The following is a 27,079-nucleotide window of genomic DNA, read 5'->3' as shown; positions in this document are numbered from 1 at the left end:
CTCTGGTTTTGTCTTACTCCGGTCCCTTAGAGAAGGGGATAAAAATCCCAAAATCGTTGGCCTGTTTCATATTCAAACCAACTTTAACACACAGCCAAGAAATACACTTGGCCTCCTTCTACAAACCTGGGTATCTAACACCCTGTCCTCTCTGCCGAGATGAGCCAGTTAGAAGCAGGTGCTAGAACACAAGGCACAGGCTGAGAGTGACGTCGCTGTGTTGCTGGTGCGGCTGGGTTGAAGCCCTCTGGCCTGTGGCCACAGTAAGTCCAAGCCGCTTACTGTGTTGGATTCAAGTCCACATCGCGTGCCCTTCCGCACCACAGTCTGGTCCAGATGCCCACTCTGCCAAGGGCAGCAGCAGCTGAGAGACCCTCCTGGAAGCAGGGCCGGGGCCGGCAGAAGGCGAGCACCGCGTGCTCACTTCCCTCCTTGTGGGCGGAGCAGGAAGGCTGGCAGAGCTCCCTCTTGGTGCTTCTGGAAGGGTCAGTGTTCCACTGCACGCAGGAGCACGTGAAGAGGGAGAACATGGTTCCTCCTGCAGTAACAAGATGGGCGTTGATCCAGATTCACTCGGGCCGGCGTCAAGGCCTGCGGTGGCCGCACTGCCGGGACGACGGTGTGTGCGGGTGGGGTGGTGCTGCCTTTCACAGGTGGTGCCCCATCAGTCCTTAGAGCGGCTCTGTGAGATCCCCCTTTTTACTGATGAGAGAGTTGAGGCTCCGAAAGGTCATATGGTAAAACCCAGAAGGAAAACCCAGCCATGTTTTCTGGTCCTTTGTCCTCTGTCTGGGTTGCTGATAGCACTTCCCGCCACCCTCGGGGTCCAATAATGCGGAGCCCCTGCCTCCCAAGCCCGCTTCTCCCACCTGCCCCAGCCCTGCCTGCAGTGCTCCTGGACAGACCTCTCTTTCAGCTCCGAGAGGACAGGACAAGGGGGGTCTGCTCTGTGCACAGCCTCTGTCTGCCCTCCTGCCTCAGGGTGCCCTTCAGTCCTTTGTCACTGTCGCCGGGCCCCAGGCCCTGGCCCTTCTCCCGGGTCCTCAGGCCCACCTGGCTTCCCTTGCCTCCCGGCCACGCGGGACATTGTGCCCTGGGCCCGGCCTTCTTTCCCTCTGTCTCTGCCAGTGGTCGCTGCTAGGGACTGGGGAGGGAGGCCCCACCCAGGGCATCTTCTAACCCGGGTCAGGTACTCGCACTCCTCTTGTGTGGAGGTCACATAGCTGCTGTAACAAGCAAGCAGCATTTCCATGGCTCACACAGCAGAGGGCCGTTCTCGTCTGTGTGCCCGTGCAGGACGGTGTTCCTGCTCCCTGGGGGCTCTTCTCCCTGTGGAGACCGGAGCCCGGGCCCCTGACCTTCGTGAGGGTCAGCACCCCGGCCTTGCTGGCTGAGGAAGCACAGAGGGAAGGTAGACAAGACTGCCTTAGGCTGGAAGCGAGCTGCATCCTTTTTCCTGTGTTTCTCTGGTGCAGCTCTTAGCAGCCCCCACCCTTTATAGGGGCTTGCTCGCCCCGGTGGGGGACTGCTTCCCGGAGGGGAGACAGGCCTCGGGGCGCAGGCTGCCACCTGACAGAGACGGAAACCAGGCATTTCCCAGGTGACAAACATCAGAGGTGGGCGTCACGGCAGGACCAGCAGCCCCATCGGCCACCTGCCAAGGGCTCCAGACAGACCAGGGGGCTTTCTAGAGCTTTTACCAGTGCATGTGTGTCCCACCCTCCCCTCGGGTCGGCTCATCTCCGGACAAAGAGACACAGCCCTGCAGTCCCTTCCTCCCATCTCCTCTTCCCTCTGCTCCTCTCACTCCTGCCCCTTGTGTGTCCCGAGTCTCGCGCACACATTCGCCCGTCCCCGTCGTGCAGCGTGTGGTAACACACATGTTGTCTTTTCTTCTTGCCTGTGGCTGTGCTGAGAACCGCGCCTCTGGCTAAAAACAGACCGACCCTGGGGCACCTGGGGGGCTCAGTCGGTTGAGCGTCTGATTTCGGCTCAGGCCATGATCTCACGGTTCAGGAGTTCGAGCCCCACGTCAGGCTCTGTGCGGACAGCTCGGAGCCTGGAGCCTGCTTCGGATTCTCTGTCTCCTTCTCTCTCTGCCCCTCCCCCACTTGGGCTCTGTGTCTCTCAAAAAAATAAATAAACGTAAAAAAAATAAAAACAGAAGAACCAAAATACAAACCGACCCCTTCTTTGTTCTGTGGCTTCCTCCCCTGTCCTCTCTCTCTACTCACTTCACGGCTTTTCACAGTAAACGTCGCACTTCTCGCGCTCTCGCTCTGGTTTCTCCACTTGTAGCCGTGTGACCAGGGGCGTCCGCGCAGAGGCCTTGTGTGCTCCTCCTATGTCTGCGGGACGGATCCCCCGCCGCCCGCCTTCCTTCATGACGCTTTCTTTCCAGCCTCTTAATTGCACGTGTTCCTGGTTTCTGTCTCCCCCCACGCCAGCGTTCCCGAGATGGAAGTGACTTCGTAACACTTTCCTGCTGACGGGTACAGCGTACTGACTAGATGTGCGAGGACGCTGTGGCGTGATGGCCGCGGTGAGTTCTGGCACCGTCCATCACTTCACGCACTTACGCACTTTATTTTCCCAAGATGTGCTTTCTTAGCGACTTTTAAGTCCACCACACGGCAGTGTTATCTAGAATCCCCATGTGGTACGTTACAGCTTGGGGTGAATAACGGGGATTTGTGCTTTTGACCCTCTTCGCCCGATTCTCCCACCCTCACCCCTGCCTCTGGCAGCTACCAGTCTGTTCTTGGCATCTGAGTTCGGTATTTCAGATTCCACACGTAAGTGAGATCATGTGGTTTTAGTCTTTATTTGTGACTTATTTCATTGTATTTTATTTGTTTTTATTTTAGAGCGAGCGCCAGTGGGGGAGGGGCAGAGAGAGCGAGAGAGAGAATATCCCAAGCAGTCTCCACACTCAGCGTGGAGCCTAACGCAGGGCTTGATCCCGTGACCCTGGGATCGTGACCTGAGCCGAAATCCAGAGTCAGGTGCTCAACCGACGGAGCCCCCCGGGAGCCCCAGTCTGTCTTATTTCATTCATTTAGCATAACGTCCTCAGGATCCGTCCATGTTGTCACAAATGACAGGATCTCCTTTTTCATGACCACTGCGTATGTATACCACACCTTCTTTACTCCTTCATCTCTTGACGGATGCTGGTGTCGTTTCCACGTCTTGGGTGTTGTAACACTGCAGTAAATGTGGGGATGCAGGTACCTCCGAGATAGCGGTTTTGTTTCCTTCAGATAAATGCTCAGAGGTGGGATCGCTGGACCGTGTGGCCATTTCATTTTTAGTTTCCGGAGGAACATCTGTGCAGTTTTCCACAGCGGCTGCAGCAGTTTGCACGAGGGCTCCCCTTTGTCCACATCCTCGCCAACGCTTGCCTTTTTGGAAGCAGCTGTCCTAGCAGGGGGGAGGCGCGAGCTCGTAGTGGGTTTGATTGCCGTTTCCCTGACCGTGGCGGACGTGGAGCGTCTCTTCATGCGCCTGTTGGCCATCTGTGTGTCTAGGGAAAAAATGCCCGTGTCGGTCTCTTGCCCACTCATTAACCGGATTCTTCGGTTGTCTGCTATTGAGTTGTATTAGTCCCTTATATTTTTTGGACATTAGCCTCTTGCGAGATGTGTTGTTTGCACATATTTTCTTCAATTCTGTAGGTTGCCTTTTCATTTTGTTGGTCGTTTGCTGTGCAGAAGCTTTCGGTTTGGTGTGGTCTCACCTGTTTGTTTATTTTTAAATTTTTTTATTTTTATTTTTTATTTTTTTAAATTTTTTTATTTATTTTTGAAGGAGAGAGAGACAGAGCATGAACCAGGGAGGAGCAGAGAGAGAGGGAGACACGGAATCTGAAACAGGCTCCAGGCCCTGAGCTGCCACCATAGAGCCCGACGCGGGGCTCGAACTCACGAACCGTGAGATCGTGACCTGAGCCGAAGTCGGACGCTCAACTGACTGAGCCACCCAGACGCCCCGGCACCTGTTTAATTTTTTATTTTGTTGCTTGTGGTTTAGGCGGCACGTCCAAAAAATTGTTGCCAAGACCCAAGTCAATAAGCTTTCCCCTGTTTTCTTCTAGGAGTTCTGCGGTTTCAGGTTCTACATTTAAGTCTGATTGATTTCGAGTTCATTTTTGTGAGTGGTATAAGGTGGGGATCCAGTTTTCTTCTTTATCTGTGAATAGCCAGTTTTCCTCACACCATTTAGCAAAGAGGAGTCTTTTCTCCTTTGGGTATTCTTGTTCCTGGTTCCTATCCTTGGTCTCTCTTCTCTCTCTCCTGGTATCTCTGTCTCTCCTCCTCTGTTTCTCTTACACTCCCTGTCTCTGTCTCTGTCTCCCACCTCACTCTCAGTAGGACTGTCCCCTTTGTGACCCGGCTTGGTCATTGCTGCAGAGATGACTCATCATTGTCTACGTAGTCTGGGTCGCCCCACGGACTTGACTGCCTCGATCTCTCGTGTCCGTCCTCCTCGTAGCTGTGTGACTTGGTGTCTTGCCAGCACGTCACACTTAGGATAAAAATTGAACTCGTCCCCTGGCGTAGCTGCTTTACTCTGGCTCCTTTTTGCCACTTTGGTCCGTCCTCACCGTGGGAGATGCTCAGACCTCAGCGTTGCTGCTGACTCCTCCCCGCCCCAACGAGCCGCCTGACTTCCTCTGCTCTCCCGTCCACTTCGCCCTCTCTGCTGACGAACCCCCTGCCCCCAGACGCCGTGAGAACCTTCCTAGCAGCCCTGCTTGCTGGTCATTTGTTCTGGCCCGTGCCTTGCTGAGCCCTTCACTCAGGTTTTACTGTTTGATGCTCTGAGCAGCTGCTGCTCCCAATTCCATTTTGCAAATGAGAAAGCTGAGACCCGGGTGATGTGCAGCCAGGGCCAGGTAAGTGGGGGAGCCGTGGTCTGATTCCAGAGCCTGCACTGCATCCCGGGCACCTGAACACAGCTCTGACTGTGGGTTCCTGCCCCTGTTCCGTGAACCCCCTCCTCCGTGGTCTGTCGCTCCCTGTGCTCTCCGGCCTGGCTCCCCTATTCCTTCAGGACAGCGCCTACCTCTTCCCTCGTGTCCACTGGCCCTCAAGGAGCCCGTGCAATAATGGAGGGCACGGAGAAGGACCGGGCCCGGGCTGAGTGGGCCGGAGGTGGGTGATGCTGTCCACGCAGCACCCAGAGAAAACCCTGGAAACGGAGCCGGAGACAAGACGAGCGCTGGACGTCTTGCTGGAACTGACCTTCTGAGTATGTCTGCCGTGTTCCCTGGGTGCCCCAGGAGGCCAGCCCGGTGTCCTGTGCTGTGACTCTCCTGCTTTGGTTAGTTCTCTTTCTCTGCCTCAGGTCAGAGGCGCAACAGTCACAAAGTAGTAGGGAACAAATACACAAAGCGTAGTCTGTCTGTGTTTGCCCATGTTAGGGCCCCTTTGCACTTGGGATGTTGTAGAACCTAAACCGGAAATAAGACTTTGACTCCCCAGCCGTGGCGCGAGGAGACTCGAGATACAGAAGGCAGGGAGCCGTTGGCAGCCCCCACCTGTGTTAGGTCTTCCTGCTGGGCTTGCAGCGCGTGCGTGTCTGCTGGTCCTTGGGGCGAGGGCCAGCTCGTGTGGAGCCCGGGCAGATGGCACGGGAGGCGTCTTGAGCTGACTTTGTATCTGTCTAAAGGAGGGGACAGAATGAAATCGCTAATTCCCGGAGGGGATTTGTCCAGGCCTTGAGGGCGATGCCGTGGACAGGCTTGTGGGCAGAGTGCCACCGGGCGTGCCGCTGACGTGCCCAAGCGGAGCAGGTGGCTGGCTTCGTGGTGGCCCCGCCCCAGGAGGGCCCGTGCTGGCCCTGTGCTCTCAGCAGTCTGTGGAGCGCGGGCTGGGGTCTGGCGTGGGCACTTGCCGTGGTGCAGCCCAAATGGGACCCCAGGCCTCCCAGAGCTCAGCCTTTCCACACTGAGCAGAGAGGAGCCGACCCGGGCCTTCCAGCCCCTGCCATCTCTAATTTCTGGGGCTTTCTCTGCTCACCACGGGCTCTTGAGGCTTCTTTGCAAACAAGGAGATGTTTATTACGTTGTGAGTGGGGTGTCGCGAGGGTCCTGCCGCTCCTACCAGAGTAGCCTTGCTGTCCCAGGGGCAGTAACCTGTGGCACCCGGTGTGGGCCACCTGCTCCTCGGTGGAGCCGGGTCCGCTGTCACAGCGCAGGCGCGGCTCTTGGCACGGGGCTCCTGGGGAACTTGCTAACGGGCGGAAGGGAAGGCCCGGCGAATAAGGCGTCAGCTCCCGTGGCTGCTCCGTTAGATAAGCAGCATGTCTGGGTTTTGCTTCAAAAGCCCAGTTTTCTAAGTGCCAAATGCTTTGTGTAAGTACGGGAGAAAGCTGAGGGTGTACCTTTTGTGTAAAGTCTTCCTGTGGCCACAGAGCGTCGGGCCCCAGTGAGCCGCCAAGACATTTCCCTCTCAGTTCTACTTTTGGCTTGTTTCTAGGAATGTTCCGTAGGATCACAGCAGCCGCCTCCAGACTCCTCACGGTGGACAGCAGCGACAGCAGCTTCTACGGCCTGGACAGGCTGAACGCGCAGGTGCGCGCCATGGTGCCCACGCATCCGGCGCTCGTGCTGCTCTGGTGCCAGATCCTGCTGCTCGTCAGCCACACCGACCACCGCTGGTGGGCAGAGGTGCAGCAGACCCCCAGGTACGCCCGCCCCCGTGGGCCGGGACAGCGGTCAGCGGGAGGTCTGGCCCCGTGTCCGTGAGGCTTTGTGCAGATTCCGCTCTCTGTCCGTCTTCCTCTCGTGGGGAGGAACGTGGTCAGACCAGAGGCATTTACAATAGCTGCTGCTTTTTAAGTGTGGTTTCTTTGACAAGGTCTTCGACACTGTCCCTCTTGTGGTTCATTCTGGTCATGCCGTGTCCCTCTTGCTGGGCTCTCGTCCTTAAATTGGTTCCAGAGCCAGACGTGTTGCAATGTCTTAACTTCATTGTAAGTTAAATGTGGTTCTGGTTATTCTTAGATAATGAAGTAATTACTGAGCAGCATTTCAGAAGTACTTGGAAATGCCCTATTTTTTATCATTCGAGAAGACTTACTAAGTATCTGATTGGGGGTGACCCCCTTTTTGCAAAGAGTTTTCAGGCGTAAGCCTTGATTTCTGGGCATTTGCACACACGTGGGAATGAAGCTTTGCCACCCATCCCCCAAGCTGGGTCCTCAGTGTGGTGTTTCTGGAAGGCTCGAGAGCCCGTGGTGAGCAGAGAAAGCCCCAGAAATTAGAGATGGCAGGGGCTGCAGGGCCCGGGTCGGCTCCTCTCTGCTCAGTGTGGACAGGCTGAGCTCTGGGAGGCCTGGGGTCCCATTTGGGCCGCACCGTTGCTTTCAGCTGGAAAATCCAGTGTTGGCAGGCGTCACTCACTGTCCGCTGCGTGCTGTGTGTTGTGGAAGACGCAAAGGAACAACAACACCCGTTTCCGGCCCTCAGCGTGCTTACGGTTTAGTTGGGGAAGACAGGCTACTGGAAACATTTGAAAGGCTTCGAGAACATTGTTAAGTTTGTCACGATGACGACCGACGGTAAGAGTCAGGGACAGAGAATGAGTGTCTTTCGCGTCGGTGCTTCCTCAGTGCACACACCAGGCAGCTGGCAGGCTTATTAGAACCAGGGTTGGTTCGCCAGGTCACTGGCGGGGCCTGGGACTCTGCTCCTCCGCCAGGCTCCCGGGGGGAGTGATGCTCTGGTCCGCGGAGCACACGCCGGGCGAGGCCCTGAGTCCCTGAGGAGTGGGCCTGAGAGCCGCCGGGGGCTCGTGCCAGAGACCCGGACTGTGCGTGCGTGTAGAGAACGCGTGGAGTGCACGTGTGTGCGTGTGTAGAGTGTGTGTGCCCGTAGGGTTTGTGCGCGTGCGTAGAGCACGTACGTGTGTGAGGGCGTGTGTGTGGAGGGCACGTGTGTGTGCACACAAGGTGACAACATACTGGTGGTCGAATCTAGGTGAAGGGTGTGTGACTGCTCGTTGAATTAACCTTTCAGCTTTTCTGTTGGTTGGAAAGTCTTCGGAGTGAAAGTTCAGGAAAACAGATCTAGGAAGTCGGGACATTTGAGACCGCCTGGCTCTGGACGGCTCACAGGAGGTTTGCTCCAGAGGGAGACACGTGGGAAGCGGCTGTGAGTTCGAACGGCTCCAAATCCTCCCCACCCGGGACGTTACAGGCGCTTCCCCTTCTAGGCCTCGGAGCGGGTGCAGGGCGGCGTCATCACAGTTTTCATTCGTGTTTCTCTCATGACTTAGAAAGTCAGTCGTGTTTTCACGTGCCTGTTGGCCATTTGTATACCTTCTGTTGTAAAGTACACATTCAGATGTTTGCTGTTTTTTAAGATTTGGCTGTCTATTGTCTTGTTACTGGGCCGTCAATTTTCTATATTCTGGATGTAAGCTCTTTGTCAGCGGTAACGTAAAAGGTCTCCCTCGTTCTGTGGTTTGCTGTTTTATTTTCATGACTTCGTTTGAGCAGAAATGTTAAAATTCTATGAAATCAAGTTTGTCAGTTATTCTGGTTCATTCTTTTTCCCAAGAGCCCAAGAAATGTGTGCCTCCCCCAAGAGCACCGAGATTGTCTTCTGTGGCTTCTTCTGGAACTTCCATAGCGTTGGTGCTCACCGCTACGAGCTAACATTTGTGTGTGACGAAACGTGCGGGGTGCTTCGGTCAGCGTTGCGTGTGGAAAAGGCCGTCCCGCCTCTGTTGAGTGCCCGTGGCGCCTGCCTCAGAACCCAGTGGGCACCGGTGTGCGGACCTGCCTCTGGGCCCTGCTCACGGCCGTCACTCCGCGCTCCCGGCACCGCCACTGCGTCCCTCGGCCGCCCTGCCGCGCCCCCAGCTTCCCTTCACGTTCAGCATGGCTTTGGCTCTTTTACGTTCTTTGCATTTCCACCTGTACGTCTTCGAATCCGGCTGTGAGTGCAGACAAGCCAGCGGCGGGGGTTTGACTGAGCTTGCAGCCGGTCTGGAGAGTGATCTGGAGAGCCCGTGGCCAGCATCCAGTCTTCCCGTCTTCGAACTTGGCCTCTGTCTCTGCTGGGTTAGGTGCTTCGTGTGCCACACCCGTCTCCTAGTGTCTGGCGTACAGGGGTCACGCGTGTTTCTGAATTGTTTCTGCGCTTCATCTGGGATGGTGTGTCAGGTGCTGCTTTCAGAAGTGTTTTGTTTTACGTGGTGTGCCGCCAGCTTCTGGAAATGCGAGTGGTTTTGTGTACTGACTTCACGTCCCGAGACCTGGCCCGACTCACGCGGGGGCCCCGGGAGGCTTCTCTGTGCACACACACACGTCACCTCCAGGTGGAGACTTTCCACTTCTTCCTTCCCCACTTGCATTCCTCCTTTCCTCTCTTCTGCTTCAGGACACTGACCAGGCCCTCCACACAAGGCTGGCCTCCTGTGTGTGTGTTTCTCGTGGGGTCCACGGGTGCCACTTCCGTAACGGCTCCTGTCCACTTGCTGTCCAGGGCGGTGGAGGAGGTGGACTTCGCCACTCGATGGCATTTAAGGCACGGAAACTGCAGAGGTGTTATTAATCGCAGTGTTTCGCTTCCCTTTTTTAAAAATTTGTTGTTTTAAGTAATCTGTATCCCTAACGTGGGGCTCAGACTCACAACCCCGAGACCCAAGAGTCACATGCTCCACAACAGAGCCAACCGGGGGCCCCAGAGAAGACAAGAGCAGATTTAGTCAGTAGACTTAAATGCTTGAAAAATCCGAGCAACCTCGAGAGCCGGTCACTGTCGGAGGCTGCAGGCGTCCCTTTTGCTTTGGGGAGCTGAGTAGGTGGAGCACCCGCCATGGCCACAGGGCCCCTTCGACCAGCTGGGTGTGCAGGAAGAGTCGCGCTCCTCCGGTCTGCCGTGCTGGATCCTTGCCGGTCTCTTTCCGTTAGCGTTAGGCGCTTGTGTGTGTGTGGGCGGGGGCAGTGTATGCGTGCTTATGTGTGTTGTGTTTGTGGTGTGCGTACGGTCTGTGTACGGCGAGTGTGTGGTATTTGTGTGGCGTGTGTTTGGCTCTTTTTGTGTTGGTGGGAGTTAACCCGCTAAGTGTCTCCATCAACTCTGGGATGTCCTGTTCAGACCGCCCGCTCCTTTTCTGTTGCGTGTGCCTTTGTTTACTCTGATGTTACGTCAGAAACCTCTGCATCTGGGAATTGTTTTCTGGGGCTGGCAGGAGGGCTGAGAAGAGGAGACGTTTCTGTTTGTCGGTTTTAAATTGACCTACGACTTACAATACAGGACAACCCACTCTTGTACCAAGTGTCAGGTGAATGCCACCACAGTCACGATACAGATCAGCGCTGTCACCTCAGAAGATTCCCTGCGTCCTTCGTGGTCACCCCCATACCCTGCCACTGGCCCATGCCCTGTGCTTGTGTGTAGCCCGTTGCACGGTGCCATTTGGATGGAGTCACACGGTCCGCGCTTCTTCGGTCTGGCTTTGTCACTTAGCGCACTGTATTTAAAGGTCTTTTATGGCGCTGGCGTGCATGTACCGTGATTTGTTCTTGGGATTAGCGGGTACTATTCCCTTGTCTGGGTGACAACAGCTGGCTCGTCCATTCACCAGGTGAGAAAAGGCAAATTGCAGTTTGAACAGGTTTCTAACCTGTAGAATATTTTAGACCGGTTCCCTTGTAAATCCTGAAGTGTGAAAGGAAAAGTTGACACATTCCAGAATGTTCTCGTCCTCGTGTGACCTCTGTCTCCACGAAGCTCTTTGCCGCCGAGGGAAGGAGATTGTCCTCACACTTAGGCCGGGGCAAGTTTGTGGGAGTGGCAACAAGTGTGTGAAGGGTTGTGGCGGAATCGAGGGTTCCGAGTGTGTGATTCTCCTGGGCTGAGAAAGAAAAAGACCGGCTTCCCTAGAGGGGGTGAATTTTGCAGACCTGCTCTCTGCCGGGGCCTCGGTGAGTGCGCGCTTCCCTGGTGACTCGTGAAACACGGCAGGCAGCTCGTGTGCGTGCCGGCGCTGGGGTCCCCACGGCGGCTGCCTTGTCCGGCGCGGTGGCCGAGAGCCTCGGCGCCTGAGTGCCCATCCGCCTGCAGCCTCGGGCCGGCCTTGGCCTTTAGGTCAAGCATTTGGCGGTTTGCCTGTGAGACCCTCTTCTTTCTTTCGTTTTCCACGCATGCGCTGCCGTAGCTCAGAGGCCAGCGGCTAAGAGCGCACGTCACACACGCGGTGGGGGTGGCCGTCCCAGAGGCGTCAGCACGCCTGTTGCTCCTTCCAGGAGACGTAGTCTGTCCAGTACGAAGTCACTCAGCCCCCAGATGTCCGGAGAGGAGGGGGACTCCGACGCGGCCAGTAAACCCGGAATGTGCAACAGAGAAATAGTGCGGCGGGGAGCTCTCATTCTCTTCTGCGATTATGTCGTAAGTCGGGAAACGAGGGGTGTGGTGGGGCAGGGGCAGCTTCCGCGGAGCCACCTCCTGCCACCCAGCCACCAGCTCGGAGACCACAGGACCGTGGACCGCAGCGAGCGTTGGGTCCTGCTCCGGCTGGTCGCGGAAGGAAGGTTTGTCTGCAGGTCCCGTGCCTCTGGCACCTGGTCGGCCTGCCTGTGTGATAGGAACGAGCCGAGAGTGTGACTTTTGAGTGCGGCTCTCCTACGAGGTTCGTCATCTGTGGGAAGGGCCTTAGGGACCCATTGCTTCATTTTAAAGTCGCTTCCTGGGGCGCCTGGAGGGCTCAGTCAGTTGGGCCTCCGAGTTCGGCTTAGGTCACGATCTCACGGTTCGTGGGTTCGAGCCCCTTGTCGGGCCCTGTGCTGACAGCTCGGAGCCTGGAGCTGCTTCGGATTCTGTGTCCCCCTCTCTCTCTGCCCCTCCCCGGCTCACACTCTGTCTCTCTCTCTTTCAAAAATAAATAAATGTTAAAAAAAATTTTTAAGTTAAAAATTTCCTGGTTAAATGCCATCCGTTTTATTTTATTTTATTTTATCTTTTATTTTACTTTATTTTTATATTACGTTATGATATTATTTTGTTTTTGAGTTTATTGATTTTGAGAGACACAGAGACAGCATGAGTCGGGGAGGGGCAGAGAGAGAGGGAGAGAGAAATCCCAAGCAGGCTCCACGCTGTCAGCGCAAAGCCCAGTGCGAGGCTCAAACTCACCAATCGTGAGATGATGACCTGAGCCGAAACCAAGAGTCGGATGCTTAGCCGACTGAGCCACCCGGGTGCCCCATATGCCGTCCTTTTCAAAAAGATAACATTTGCGGAGTTGTTGGCCATCAAATGAGCGTCACATGTTTCATAGAGAAAATTGATAAAAACCAGGGGTGCCTGGGTGTCTCAGTTGAGTGTCTGACTCTTGATTTTGGCTCAGGTCACGTTCTCACGATTCATGGGATTGAGCACCTTGTCAGGATCTGTGCTGACAGCATGGAGCCTACTTGGGATTCTCTCTCTCTCTCTTTCTCTGCTCCTCTCCCCCTCGTGCACACTTTCTCTCAAAATAAACATGAAGAAAAAAGAAGAAAATTAACAAAAACCAATAAACAGAAGAAGATACCATCTCCTTGTAATTGCATTACTCAAAAAACCTGTTGTGGCATTTTGGCTGGAATTTGGTGCTTTTTCTCTCCCAATACAGAGCATGTGCATGTCTTTGGCACTAACATGGCACCATGCACGTGCTGTTTTCACACAGCAGAGGGCATGACATTCTCAGTCGGAAAGGAAGGGGACTCTTTCAAGGAACTAGTTGTCATCAGAGAGATTTTTCATTGCTACTCACTTTTTTTACTTACATTCTTTACGTTGACATAGTTTTTCTATCTTATTCTACTTTTGAGAAATAATTATATAATGCTTTCACAGAAATGTAAGAAAAATACAAATTTTATAAACTAATGCTATCAAGTTATCCCCCATAGAAAATATTTATCAGTAACCATGTCAAAGAATTGTTCTTATTTTACAGTTTCTGCCTAGGAGGATTATGAATTAAGATGAAAAAGCAACATACATATTTAAAGATGGGGAAGAAAAAGGAGGGGGGGGGGCGCCGAAGTGGCTCAGTCAGTTAAGTGTCTGGCTTCGGCTCAGGTCTGATGTCACCGTTCGTGAGTTCGAGCCCCACATCAGGCACTGTGCTGACAACTCAGAGCCTGGAGCCTGCTTTGGATTCTGTGTCTGCCTCTCTCTCTGACCCTCTCCTGCTCACACTGTCTCTCTCTCTCTCTCTCTCTCTCTCTCTCTCTCTCTCAAAAATAAATAAACCTTAAAAAAATAATAATAAAAAAATAAAGATGGATATTTATTTCCTTACGAATCTTAAGTTTCACCCCTTAATGTCCATGTGGAATTTGTTCATATTTTGGATTCAGGCGTTCTGTCAAAACTGTGACAGTTGTGGGAGCCCTTTTTCTCCAGTGACCTGTCACAGGATTGGAGAAGGAGAACCGGAGAACACTCTCACTCTCGTTGGGCCAGATGGAAGCCCGGACAGAGCAGGGCCTGCCGTGCATGGGAGTGTCTGTCACCTGGTCTCCTGCATCACGGCTCGGTCCAGTCACCTGAGGGCAGGGCGATGTCGGCCCTGCTGTGCCCGCTGCCCTGGGGTCACTGGTCCGTGGCAGGCGCCCGTTGACCCCTGTAGCCCTGGGCCTTGCTCCTCTCTCCCCCTACCCCTTGGCCGGTGTCCCTCGGAGCTGTGCTGGAGTGTCACATTTCCCTGGCGGGGTCTGACATCCAACAGCTTCGGCCACATCGTAGGGTTGAAGGCAACGGAGTCTGTGAAGTGAGCTCCGCCCCTGATGATCATTGGTGGTCAGACACTGGACATTTTCGGTGAAGATCATAATTTGGAATTTATTTTCCCCTTCCTACGTCTCGTGGCCTTTTCTGTGGCATCAGTATCCGTTCTGTGCTTGTCTACTTGGAAACGAGTCTTTCACTGTCTTTTTTCCTCAGTGTCAGAACCTACATGATTCAGAGCACTTAACGTGGCTCATCGTGAATCATATTCAGGACCTGATCAATCTGTCCCATGAGCCTCCCGTGCAGGATTTCATTAGTGCTGTTCACCGGAACTCCGCCGCCAGCGGCCTCTTCATCCAGGCAATTCAGTCTCGTTGTGAGAACCTTTCGGCCGTAAGTCTCTCTAGTGACGACTGTTGCCAGTCGGTTTTTTTCTCTGCCTTAAACACGTACCGTCGGAACTTTGAAACTGCTGATTTCCAGTTGGCAAAATCCTGTGCCCTTGCGGCTTTCCTTCTCCCCACCTCCAGCCCACCACCCTGAAGAAGACGCTTCAGTGCTTGGAAGGGATCCACCTCAGCCAGTCGGGCGCCGTGTTAACACTGTATGTGGACAAGCTTTTGTGCACCCCGTTCCGAGTGCTGGCTCGCATGGTCGACACCCTTGCCTGTCGCCGCGTGGAGATGCTTTTGGCCGCAAATTTGCAGGTACTAGAAAGACGCTGAGACCGATTTTTACTGAGAAGTTAGCAGAGCAGGCAGAGCAGTTGGCTGGTTTTTTCCTCCACAGGCGTAGTCTTCACATGGCCGCTGAGGGAAACGTGTACAAGATGTGTAAATTCCTTGTGTGCCTGACACGAGTGCTGCCTGTACTTTCTACTCGTAAACTGTACACGTTACTCTTTGCTTTTTAAATCAGCGCAAGGTTATTTGGATTCATTACGTGCTCACGTGTTATTGTCCACTGCAGAGCAGCATGGCCCAGTTGCCGGTGGAGGAACTAACCAGAATCCAGGAATACCTTCAGAGCAGCGGGCTGGCTCAGAGGTAATGCGACAACCAGGCGTTCCTTGCTTTTGGATATAAAGGCTTCGATCTGTAAGGGGATAAGCTCAGGACGAGAGGTCGATGTGCCTTGTAGGTGAGTTTACTGCAGAAGGGCCTTGAGAGAAGGCCTTCCTAAGTGACACGGAATGGGACTCACTTTATAAAAAGGGAGATGAACAGACAGCACTGTGACTGCCGTCGGACCAGATACGCCTGCGTCCCCTTGGCTGCCTGAGAGGTTGTACGTGTTCACCAGGCTGTGACGGAGGACAGGGTTACCCGCCTTATCTTCGCAAAACCGCAGCGTGTAACCCAACTGCTGCGCAAGAGCGGGCCTGTCTGAAAGACGTTACCCAGTTTTCGGCGCGCAACAATGATATTTGCGTCTTGTTAAAATGTTACCTCTGTGTGGTATTTATCACCTGATTTTGTTGCATAGTCTTTTAGAAGCCTTATCAGAAATCCTGACATCTGTTAAAGATTTCTTCAACTAAATAAATAAAATGTTTTACCTTTAGATTTTACCTTTTGCCCTCCACAGGGGGGAAGGCGTGTGCCTGTGAGCGCATGCGTGTGTGTGTGTGTGTGTGTGTGTGTGTGCGTGCAAGAGGGACAGAGACAGAGAGAGAGACAGGGAGAGAGCCAGAGAGGGAGAGCGGGAGGGAGAACGGGGTAGAATGCCTGTGCTGTGGATCGTTGCCGGTGTCTTCCCTGGGGAAGGGGCCTAACCGGGTAGACAGCACACGGTTTGGACGGACGTGCAGTTTGCTGGGCCGGTCATACTGTCATTTGCATCATGAAGTCGTTGCTCTCTTAGCAGATAGCGGAAGGTCAAACTATTATTTTTTGGTTCTAGATTTAGATTTCAGACCAGATGAGGAAAATTACATACATATCTTGTTCAGGGTGAGGTGCTTCTTCTATGAAGTGAACATAAATTGGTATAAATTTTATCGTGTTGGGAGAATCAATGGGAGATTTTGTGCACTTGGGTCTTAGAATAGATGATCTATTTTGCATTTGTAAAGAATGCTTTTATTAGCTGCTAAACCATGTGTTGCCTGTTACGATGTTCGAGTATAGATGAAATGTCTGCAAAACGTTGGTGGGGCATGAACCGTGCTGTTAAAAACAAGCCAGAGCCTGAAGCTGCGTCACCACCTGTCTGAGCATTGTTGAGGCAGCTCTGAAGAAAACGGGTCACATGTGTCGCATCCTGCTTTAGGAAGCCGCCGTTACTTCTTACCCGTGAAGCTGTGCTCTAACCCCACGTGTGGTCCTATTCCAGACACCAGAGGCTGTACTCCCTGCTGGACAGGCTTCGTCTTGCTACCGCACCGGGCTCCCGTGGCCCTTCTCCTCCAGTCACGTCCCACCCGCTGGACGGGGATGGGCCCCTGGCACTGGAGACAGTCATTCCAGACAAAGTAAGTGTCTGGCCCGTGTGTGTGTGTGTGTGTGACACACAGGGCCCGGGCACTCCGTGCTCCCGTGAGCCTTTGGCAAATCCAGAGGGTGCAGTGGGGCGGCTCAGGCAGCGGGGCGTCCTGAAACGTGGCGTGGCTCCCGAGGGCTCTCTGCCCGTCCTGCTTCTTGCTGGCAGTGGGCGGGGTCCCATCACTGACAGGATGCCTGAGGTCCAGCCCAGGTCATCAGCAGGAAGTGTGGGGTGAGAGAGGAAACGCTGATTTGGGACACTTCTGGTGTCAAGCAGAGGGGCATCGGCACAGTTAGCAAGTGGGAGGCAGGGGAGGAGTGGCCGTGGCCCGCGTAGCCCGAAGTGCCTGCCCCCCTGGCCTGTCTCCCTCTCCTTAAACCTGCCGACCTGCGTGCTGAGCTCACCGTCCCAAGGACCCTGGTCCTTGCCGTCACCCTTAGTACTCAAACTGCAGAGCCGGGGGCCATTTGGGGCCTCGGCAGATCCTTGGTACTCTGTTTTCTGGAGGGAGGTCAGCGTAGATGTGAACTTGGATTTTGAAAACTCGTAGCCCAGACACAGAGTGGCAAAGTTCAGGCCTCTACACTCAGATTCGATTTGTTCAGAGCCTCTGCTGCACTGGCCTTGGAGAGGAAGGAGCGAGGCAGACACCCCAGTAGAAGGTGATCAGAGCATTCCCAGGCGAGGGGTGGACAGTGGGTAAGGGCACAGGGAGGAGGGCCTGCTGGCCCCACACTTGAGCTGTTAGGAGGGCACTGGAATGTTCACCGGGTAAGGGAGGAGAGGCTGTCCAGTAGGTAACGGCAAGTCCAAAGACAGCCTTGTAGCAGTTCCCGTGGAAAAGGCCTGTGGTTTGGTGAGCAGCCGCACGGCCACCTAGAATCCGGTTTTACTGAAGCTGCATCCACGGTCCATCTGGGGCCCCCTGTCCTTTGGTCTGGGGCCACAGGGTGTGAGGGGCAGTGATCACAGAAACAGCGCATGTTCAATAGAGTTGAAGCCCCTGCCCAACTGCATGGCGTTATCCTTTTTCTTCTTCCCAGGACTGGTACCTACGTCTAGTCAAATCCCAGTGCTGGACTAGGTCAGATTCTGCGCTGCTGGAAGGGGCAGAACTGGTGAATCGGATTCCTCCCAGTGACATGAGCACGTTCATGATGAACTCGGTACGGTGGAGAGCAGCAGGACGCCAGCAGGATGCTGGACTGGCTTCATTGTCACGCGACTGACTTAGGACGTGTGCCACTCACTCTTCTGCCTTAATGGCAGAGACTCTGATCCAGACAGGATGGAGCATGGGAGTCTCTGGTCTAGGTGGGACGGGACATGGAGAGACTAACCCATTCCGGGGAGAAATTAGGGAGACATTAATCCAGACGGGGCAGGACGAGGCGAGACTCTAACCCAGACGGGGCATGACGAGGGGAGGCTCTAACCCGGGGGTGGGGGGCGCAGGACAAGGAGAGACTCTGACCCAGACGGGCAGGACACTGTTTCAGCCACATTAGAATCCAAAAGGAAGTAAATTGTGTTTAATTCAACTTTTCATGCACTTGAAGGAAATAGGTTCTCTTAGATTATTGTCTGTTCCCATTGCATATTCTCATAGTCATGAGGAAAGGTATTGAAATGGTATAGTACATGATTTAACTGACTCTCATGGCATTCCGGAAATTGATCTTCGGTAAGGCCCCTCCCCTTACGTTATGTAGTGAGGTCCTCTTGCCCCCACTACTTATAGTGAGGGCCTTGTACCTCTCCTACATACAGTGAGGTCCCTCCATTACTTGTAGTCAGGCATTCCCCAGCCCCTCACTAGATGTCACGAGGTCCCCGTCCCCACCCTTGATGTCGTGTAGGCATGCAGGCAGAGCCGACCCAGGAGGCCCTTGCAAAGCATCCGAGTCCCCGTCCCAGCTCTTGGGCAGGTCCTGTGAGGAGTGGAGCCCTCCCCTTCTGTACCATCCACAGCCTTTGCTTCCTTCCCAGACTTCCTGGGACAAGCAACTGACTAAACCTAGGTGTTTCGGTGCTGCCTCAACATGTACCAGATGGGAATGCAGAGCAGCAGGGGCCTGGGGGGCCGGCAGGGCAGCTGCATGCGGGGTGGGGGTCCTGGGGGGCCGGCAGGGCAGCTGCATGCAGGGTGGGGGGCAGCAAAGGATGGGCTGGGTGAGGAGGAAGAGACTCAGGGTAGAGGCCACACAGCAGTCTTTGACTAAGTGCTGATTTTTCATTAGTCTGACAGTAGGTGCTACGTTGAAAAAACAGAATTGGCTCCAATCAATTGGCCGAAATCATTTTAAGCTCCATTCAGTGAAAGCTGATTTGCTGAATAAATTTGATGATCTATTTATTGAATTTTCCAATTCAGTAATTGGACTTTTAATAGCTTTAAAGGTTCTAGCTATAGCAGAAATTTCAATTTTGGTCACTGATGATGACCTAGCTTTTCTGAATGTTACCTAAAATAAGATGAATATTCTGCCTGAAAATTGGCCCCTAAGATCCTTAAATGGTTTTTAAAAATTGGCAAAACAGTACAAATTGATACTTGGTCATAAGAAATGCTATTTTTCAACCACCATCATGGCTGTTTTGACTTATTTCACCTGCTTTTGAACATACCTTTTTCAAACTTGGTGAATGTGTGGTGTTTCACTGTATTTCTTGGGTGCCTTGTCAGCTTCGTTTTGTATTTTTATCAATTAAAAATTATATGTGTTAAATTTTTTATTTCAAACAAATCTGAAGGTATAAATGATGTAAAATATTTGTTTAATAATAAAGTACCCCAAAGAGATCAGAAATAAACTTCACCGAGCATATGGTACTTATTACGAAAGTAGACTACTCTTTAAGATATTTTTTATGGGGCGCTCGAGGGTGTTCTCTCAGAAATGTTCGCATCGTCCTTTCTTCTGTTTTTCTTGCCTGCTTGAAAGTGTGTAGTTGTTGTTACTGAACCTTTAACGTCCTGATTCAGGAATTCAACTTAAGCCTGTTGGCGCCGTGCCTGGGCCTTGGCGTGCGCGAAGTCTCCGGAGGCCAGAGGAGTCCACTTTTCGAAGCAGCTCGCCTGGCGACTCTGGACCGTGTGACCGGCCTGGTGCAGCAGCTCCCTGCCGCCCACCACGTTTTCCAGCCGTTCCTGCCCGCAGAGCCCACCGCCTACTGGAACAAGTTGAATGATCTGTTTGGTAGTTAAAATAGAAACTTCTTTTGTTTCTTAAACATGCTGCAGAGCCAGTACTGTGCTTTGCACTGAGTCAAGATACGGTAAATACCGTTGATCTGATAAACTGAGAGCACGCACAGAGGTGACTTGAGAAACAGTGCTGGGACCCCTAGCTCTGGGTGTCTCGGCATGTTTGCCGATCCTTGGCCCAGCCCTGGAGGGGCGCTGAGACAGGCTCTGAGGAAGGTGCTTCCCGAGTCACGCGTGGAGTTAGGTGTGGGTGCGGATGTGCTTCTGAGCTGCGGGTGCCTGCAGATTCTCTGAGAACGGCCTCACTGCCGTTCACGAGCCTCTGCTGGAGTTGCGCTCACCCCCAATCTTGTGTTTTAGGGGATGCTGTGTTGTATCGCTCCTTGACCACTCTGGCCCGGGCTCTGGCCCAGTACCTGCTGGTATTCTCCAAACTGCCCGGCCACTTGCACCTTCCTCCTGAGAAGGAGAGGGACACGGTGAAGTTTGTGGTCATGACCCTCGAGGTAAGAGGCAGCCGGGGAAGTCATTGTTTCCGTGCTGAGGGACTGTCACTAGAGAAGTCGGGAAGGCAGTTTTGTCTATAACCTGGGAGCTGTGCCGTCAGGCAGGCTCCCCTTCTCACAGAGACACTAACTACAGGTGGTGAAGCATCACACCTGTCACCTGCTTAGAGCACGTTCACATCCCCCGATCGTGCTGCTTCCTCACAGGTGCCTTGGGAGATTGGCAACACGGTGCTTCCTGTCCCTACCTTAGAGCCGGCCCTGGAGAGCTGGGCCTGGGACCTGGACTTCCGCCCACAGCTGTCTCCCCCTGCGTGTCTGGGGCGAGGGCGCAGGTCATAGAGGAGGGTCTGGTGGGGAGAAGCAAGGGTCACTGGAGAGATGGGCAGAAACCTCTCAGGGATCTCCCAAACAGTGTTGGAAGTGACGTGCTTGTGTGTAGACCTCTTTGCTTGATTCTTTTTTTTTTTTTTTCTTTTTCTTTGCTTGATTCTAAGATGCCTCTCATTTCACGACAGATAGCCACTAAATTTATTTTTCTAGGGAAAAGGAAGCACCACTGATGTAGTGTGGACCCTAATTTAGATAATCAAAGAAAAATAGTCTGGGAAAATTATTATGCTTTAAATTGAGAAATAAACCTGGACATTTCAGCCACGGGGAATTAAACACTCTGTGTTGGCACTTACAGTCACCCCTAAAATGTGTACATGATGAGGGTGTGTTACCTTTCCATACAATTTCTGGAAAACAGTCTAGCCTACATCCGTGCAGCCGGAGACCTGAGCTGTGTGTCTCAGCCGAAGCAGGACACGGCTGACCCAGCGTCATCTCCGCCTGCCGCTCACAGCAGGGAGAGAGAGAGGTGTCAGGAAGGCACCGTGCGGTCGTTCGTGAAGGGGTGAGCAAGCACCCGCTTAGAGGCAGGCTGAGTCACATGGCTGCTGATCCCTGTCCTCTGGTCTCAGGGTGGCGAGCAGGCCAACAGGCAGTACGTCTCAGCGCAGAGTGATCGCTGGCCACCGCAGTCCTGTGCCTGCTGCATACGGGGCGAGATGCTTCCACGCGTCCACTCATTCAGGCCTTACTGCAGTTCTGGGACATGGGCTCTGTTATTCCCATTTTGCAGGCGAGGAGGGCAAGGCTTAGAGAAGTTGGGTGGCTCGCCCGGGTTTACCCATTAGGAGGTAGCCAGTAGACATTTGAACCCAAGCCTGGCCATGTCCAAGACCCATGCTCTCAGATTCAGCCTCTGACTACGACACGGGCAAGGCCTGCCTGTGCCCTGGGAGCCCCGAGTAAGAAGACCTTGGCCTGGAGGCCATGTAGCCACCAAAAGATTTCTTTCTTTCTTTTTTGAGTTTTTTGGGTTTTTTTGTCTTTAACATTGATTCATTTTTGAGAGACAGAGAGAGACACAGCACAAGTGGGGGAGGGGGACACTGAGAAAGGGAGACTCGGAATCCCAAGCAGGCTCCAGACTCTGAGCTGTCAGCACAGAGCCTGATGTGTCAGCACAGAGCTTGAGCCCACGAACCGTGAGATCATGACCTGAACTGGAGTCGGACACTTAACCGACTGAGCCACCCAGGCGCCCTGGCCAGGGAAAGATTTCTAGAGAAGCCTACAGAGATGACGGAAAGAGGAGCAGCGAGATCAGGGTGGCCATTTCGGCAGAGGAGAGCCCCAGGCACTTTTGGGAGCAGGTGGTCAGGCACGAATGTAAGGGACTGGGCGACGGGGGCCCATTCCTCTGGAAGGGTGTCACGACCTGCTAGCCTCTGGTGCTTTGGACAGTTCTCTGAGAGCTGGGGGTCGTTTGCTCCCTGACAGCCCGGAGACAGGAAGGAAGCAGGTCTGAGCCGTCCGTAACACTGACCCTCCCCTCTAGGCCCTGTCGTGGCATTTGATCCATGAGCAGATCCCGCTGAGTCTGGACCTTCAGGCGGGCCTGGACTGCTGTTGCCTGGCCCTGCAGCTGCCCAGCGTCTGGAGCGCACTCTCCTCCCCAGAGATGGTGACCCACGCCTGTTCTCTCATCCACTGTGTCCGCTTCATCCTGGAAGCCAGTGAGTCTGTGGCCACAAGGGCTTTCCCTCCTTTCTCACTTGCACCAGTCATCAGCTCTGCAGATCGAGTCGCAGACATTTATTTGGTACCACCTGTTTACCAGGTGCTAAGCAAGGAATTGGGGGTGAATTGGTGAATAAGATATGAGCCTTGTGTTAATCTCCAGTGTCTTGGATTCTGCACTAGAATTAAACTGGAATTTGCTTTTGTAGTCATTTTGTTTAGATTTTAGAGTTCCAAGTTTCATAAAAAAAATATTTCCAATTTTATGTCCCTTTGATCTCTGGTCCTAGCTGACTGTTTCATGCTTTTAGTCCCAGATGACCATAAGATTTAATAAGATTACATTAGAAAGATTGTTTTCTGTTATAGTCAAAATGCTTGTTTCTATAATGCATTGTAATACTAATATATTATAAAATAAAAGTGACTTATTCTTTTCAAGGAACAGTGTCCTTAACAAGGGTCATTACCCAGAGTTTCTTAAAAATTGGACATTATAGTTTACATGTTAGAGGGTGTTTTGAAGTTTCATTGTTTAAATTGTTTTCATCTGTGCATTTGTAGTCAACTTGAAAACAAAGATTTAGGGAGCAATTTTTCAAAGCCAGACTTCTTGGGGATTGCAGTGATGCTCTTAGCAGTAATGAATCACGAGCTGTCTGATAAAAACCTTCAGGGCGAGAGGTGGCAGACTTAGAAATCTCCACGTAGAAGTCGAGTCCTGAGCGTTGTAGGCTAGCCCAGAGGCTAATAATACCCAAGGCTGGTACTGTCGAAAATCTAGGCCTCGTTTGACTTAGTCTCTCACCTTGAGATGTTGTAAAACTATACAAATGTGACATCTTGAATAAAAAGAAAGAGTAAAGTTTGTTCTCTTGTGATTTTAGTTGTGGTGCAGCCTGGGGACCAGCTTCTTAGTCCAGACCGAAGGATGAACACCCCAAAGGCTGCCAGAGAGGACGAAGTAGATTCAAACACACAAAGTAAGTCTCAAGACCCACTTTTTTTCTTACCCTGTTTCTTTGGGGTCTTGAAATTCATGAATAAAAGAGACTTTTGAAATGGTAAGTGTGGACTCTTAAAACGTTACTTAGTTTAGCTGCACTCTGTTGCTTCTCTCTAGTTGCTTATCTCTGGAGCGTAGTTTGAGGCTTCACCTCGCGTGTGCTCTTTCCCCTGCTGGCATGCTGGCTCTGTCCATCTGGCCTCCTTGGTCCCCCAGACTCAGCTGGGGCGTCACCCCCCAGGGAAGCCCTCTGGGGTCCCCACAGCCACTCCTCCCCACCTAGCGCTTCCGTCCTCTGCAGGGCCTCCTGCTCTGGTCTCTCACCTAGACTCTGAGCTCCCTCAGGGCAGGGGCTCTGTTCCCTCTCTGTTCTCACCTTTGTAAACGCTCGACAGATGTTCCCTGAGTAATGAATGGGTAAGTGGAATTGCTGAGAAGCTCGAAGTTAGTGGAAATACCCACGTGAATGATAGGTGACCGGAGTGTCTATTTCAGCCATGTGTTGTGGTGGATTTTTAAATGAAATTTACTGCTCTTCCTACAAAAAACATGTCCACATCCCATTTATTTACAGCTTTTCTAGATTTAAACGGGACCATTCTCATCTCTTAATTCGTCTCTCACTCTTTAAAATGTGGTGAGACAGATTGGGAGGAAAGCTCTGGGCTGAGCGACTGCTTGTCGCTGGGGGGACCTCCACGCTCCTGGGGCTGGGCTGGCTCTTCACCCAGAGGCTGTGACTGGAATGCGGGCCTGCAGCCCCTGCACAGAGATGGGAAGCAGACGCCCCGGCTGCTGGTTCTTGTCTGCCCCTTTCGTGGAACACTCTCCCTTGGAGTACGAGAGTCTTAGCCATATTCTGGCGGCTTAAGAAACCTGTTTTTTTCAGAGGGGCACCTGGGTGGCCCAAGTGAGTTAAGCGCCCGACTTCGGCTCGGGTCATGATCCTGCGGTTCGTGGGTTCGAGCCCCGCGTCGGGCTCTGTGCTGACAGCTGGGAGCCTGGAGCCTACTTCGGATTCTGGGTCTCCCTCTCTCTCTCTGCCCCTCCCCACTGCTCACGCTCTGTCTCTCTCTCTTGCTCTCGCTCAAAGAAAAATAAACATTAAAGAAAAAACCTTATGTACTTCAGAGCAAGTACGTAAATGCTTTCTTATTGCCAGCTTTTGTGCAGTCCCAGGTAATGATGGCATTTTCCTGTCGTTAGCTTTGAGCACGCTGGTTTTCTAGTTACCTGTTCAAGGCTTTGTAATTGTCTAACCATCCAGAAACAACGGTGTTTCAGTACACAGCCAAGCTCTTCTCCAAGTGTTGACCTCAAAGCTCTACAGTTCTGTCAGCTGTCTGGGATTTCATGATTTCCTGTTGATAATGGGAGGGGTCTGCAGACACTCACTTCCCTGCTCAGCCGCTTCCTAGCTGAGTGACCTTGACCAGTTATTATCCAGTGCTTCCGCAGCGAGGCTACGGATGACACTACCCTCGGGGTTGGTGTGAGGATGAAATGAGTGAACCCATGTTAACAGCACCCAGAATAAGCGCCAGTCTTGTTATAAGTGCTCAGCAAATGGCACCACACTTTTCATCACCACGTGAATTTCCATTCCTCAAAATACTTCAGGCACTTCAGGGGGTCGAGTCAGAGCACACAGGCCCGTGGGCTGGAGCATGCTTAGTTTGTGGCGATTGTGCCCGTTCTCCATGGCCCTGTTTAGGCCGCTTACACTCGTCCTGGCCAGAGGAAGAATGACAGGATGATGCCTCTTAAGGGGCTGCTGGTCAGGGACGCCCAGCTGGCTCAGTCAGTAGAGCGTGCGACTCTTGATCTCGGGTTAGTGAGTTTGAGCCCCATGTTGGGCATAGAGTTTATTTACTTTTTTAAAAAAGTATTACTAAAGACAGCTTTGTCTCTCTTAGCTTGGCACTTGACTCCATAATCCATAAGCCCAGTAAGAATCCCTTCTGCTCCATATGAGGAAGTTGCTTAGCCTTTCCAGCCTCAAAACCATAGGTTATGTTCACGGACAGCCCCAAACATTCATCAACTCAGCAGATGATTTTTTGGCACATACTCTGTGCCAGACTCAAAGTGAACGAGAAGCTGCCTGCCCTCGAGGTGCCGTGGTCCTTACCTCAGGCCGTGGGGTCTGCCTCAGCATTCTGCCTTGGGGGTTCTAGGGTGGGACTTGGCATCCCATCAGAATACCCCCCACCAGCCCGGGAGAAGCCCTGATGTTGTGCATCATGATTTACATCATGGTTCCTTGCACGCCAGCTGGGAGAGGAGTGCAAGCACCAGGGAGGGGCGGCTCCCCCGGATGTCAGCCGGCCGACACGGCCGCGTAAGTGCAGGGTGGGCAGGCGGGCTGGGACCGGGAGCAGGAGACAGGTTCAAGACGACAGTCCTGGCAGTCGTGTGCAGGCTTGCACGTTTAGATAGATTTGAAGAAGGTAACACCTGTAGACCTTCAGCGAGCGACTGGAGGCCTAGCAGGCTCTGCGTCTGTGGCTTGAGCAGCTGGCTGTAGGGTCGTGCCTTGTGCGGTGGGGGGGCGGGAGAGTCAGGAGTGGAGGTGTGGGTTTGGGATGTGTTTTGACAGAACAGCCCTCTGAACCACGGTGTTTGTTTAGACCCGGCCTATATTACCGCAGCCTGTGGGATGGTGGCAGAAATGGTGGAGGCTTTGCCGTCGGTGTTGGCCTTGGGCCATAAGAGGAATAGCAGCACCCCAGCGTTTCTCACGTCGGTGCTCAGGAACATCATCATCAGCCTGGCTCGCTTACCCCTCGTCAACAGCTACACGCGCGTCCCCCCCCTGGTGAGTCTGGTCACTCCTTGGCGGAAAACCGAAGTTAACGAGATGCGTGGGCAAGCCCCTGGCTGGGGGCCCCTGGGGGGCGAGAGCAGACGTGGACCCCTCAGGTGCTTCCTCTGTGGTACAGAGCCTTTCGTGGCGTGCGCTCAAGGCACCTATCTGATTTCCTTGGGCGTGGTGTCCAGCGGTCGGTAGCAGAAATGCTGGGTTTTCCAAAATGGGGTGAGGCATGACTTCGAGCAGTAAGACTTCATCTCCCGCCAGTCGGTACTTCATGTTGGGTGTGATTGGCAGGGAACTAGACTCCTTTGTTTAACGGTAGACCAGAAGTGCTACCCCTCGGGTACTTCCCTTTAAAAGCAGTCACCGTCTGGTGTTACTCAGCTGTTTCGGCACAGCCGCTTTTGGGTCTCCTCGCGCCACGTTGTCCTCAGGATCAGTTTCGAGTCGGTTTTAACAGGGACTCTGTCCCGTGGAATAGGAAGGACTTAGTGTGAGCAGTCGAGGGTTGGTGGTGGCCACATGGCCTCTCCCTGGGGAAGCTGCCTTGGCCCTCACAGCCTGCCCAGATAAGGAGCTGGGTGACGGGGTGAACACGGCGGGTCAAGGTGAGCCGGGAAGACCGAGAGGAAAGGTGCTTTCTCGGCAGAGGAAAGGTCTCTGCCCAGAAGGAGCTTGTGCCAGTGGGGCACGGCCTAGTGCGTGTGTGTGCGAGAGAGGGATTCTGGGCACGCTGCACCGAGGGAGCACGCGGAGGGAAGGGGAGCCGGCCCCCCCCGGCGGCCTGTGGTCTGCGCGCAGGACGTTACCGTAGGTCTTGAGACAGCTGCACGTCTGGAGAGGAACGGGGGACACTGTGGGAGGCGCAGTCCCAGAGGTCACTGTGTCTGGAGTAGAAGCCACAGTGTGCCGGCACGGATCCCGTGCTGTAGGGGGGCTCTTCGGGCAGGGCCCTGAACCCGCAGGGAGTGGTGGTGAGGAGGGTGCAGCGAGCAACTTAGCGAGACGGGGGAGAGAGACCCGGCGTCTTCCCGAGGTGAACACGAGGCACCGGAGCCGTCAAGGGCTGGCTGTGTCTCTGAGGCCCCCACGGGTGGGCCTGAGGAATCCGGAGCTGAGCCCTCGGCCTGGGCGCCCCAAGTCCTCTTCGGCTTTGCCGGAGCGGTCGGCTCAGCTGGCGGGGGGCTCGGCCACTCCCGCTGCCAGGACTGCCTCAGGTCAACCTCGGGCCCACCTTCCGTTCGCGGAG

At 53.5% G+C, this 27,079-nt stretch overlaps 1 protein-coding gene across 1 annotated transcript in view; it reads left to right on the top strand.

The window, feature by feature from the left end:
* Positions 1-27,079, top strand: part of HTT (huntingtin) — a 147,581-nt gene that overhangs the window by 99,625 nt on the left and 20,877 nt on the right. Inside the window, exons 41-52 of the mRNA XM_019453826.2 lie at positions 6,483-6,690; positions 11,263-11,404; positions 13,952-14,131; positions 14,269-14,445; positions 14,708-14,784; positions 16,073-16,211; positions 17,266-17,388; positions 19,209-19,422; positions 19,791-19,936; positions 21,828-22,005; positions 22,897-22,992; positions 25,646-25,833. Of these exons, the coding sequence (XP_019309371.2) occupies positions 6,483-6,690; positions 11,263-11,404; positions 13,952-14,131; positions 14,269-14,445; positions 14,708-14,784; positions 16,073-16,211; positions 17,266-17,388; positions 19,209-19,422; positions 19,791-19,936; positions 21,828-22,005; positions 22,897-22,992; positions 25,646-25,833 (1,868 nt within the window). The remainder of the gene's footprint in view (positions 1-6,482; positions 6,691-11,262; positions 11,405-13,951; positions 14,132-14,268; positions 14,446-14,707; positions 14,785-16,072; positions 16,212-17,265; positions 17,389-19,208; positions 19,423-19,790; positions 19,937-21,827; positions 22,006-22,896; positions 22,993-25,645; positions 25,834-27,079) is intronic.

The sequence above is a fragment of the Panthera pardus genome, unplaced genomic scaffold, assembly GCF_024362965.1.
Source record: "Panthera pardus isolate Hobbes unplaced genomic scaffold, ASM2436296v1 HiC_scaffold_13, whole genome shotgun sequence".
NCBI classification, from domain to species: domain Eukaryota; kingdom Metazoa; phylum Chordata; class Mammalia; order Carnivora; family Felidae; genus Panthera; species Panthera pardus.
The sequence above is the reverse complement of the archived record's forward strand: the minus strand, read 5'-3'. Positions and strand labels throughout refer to the sequence as shown.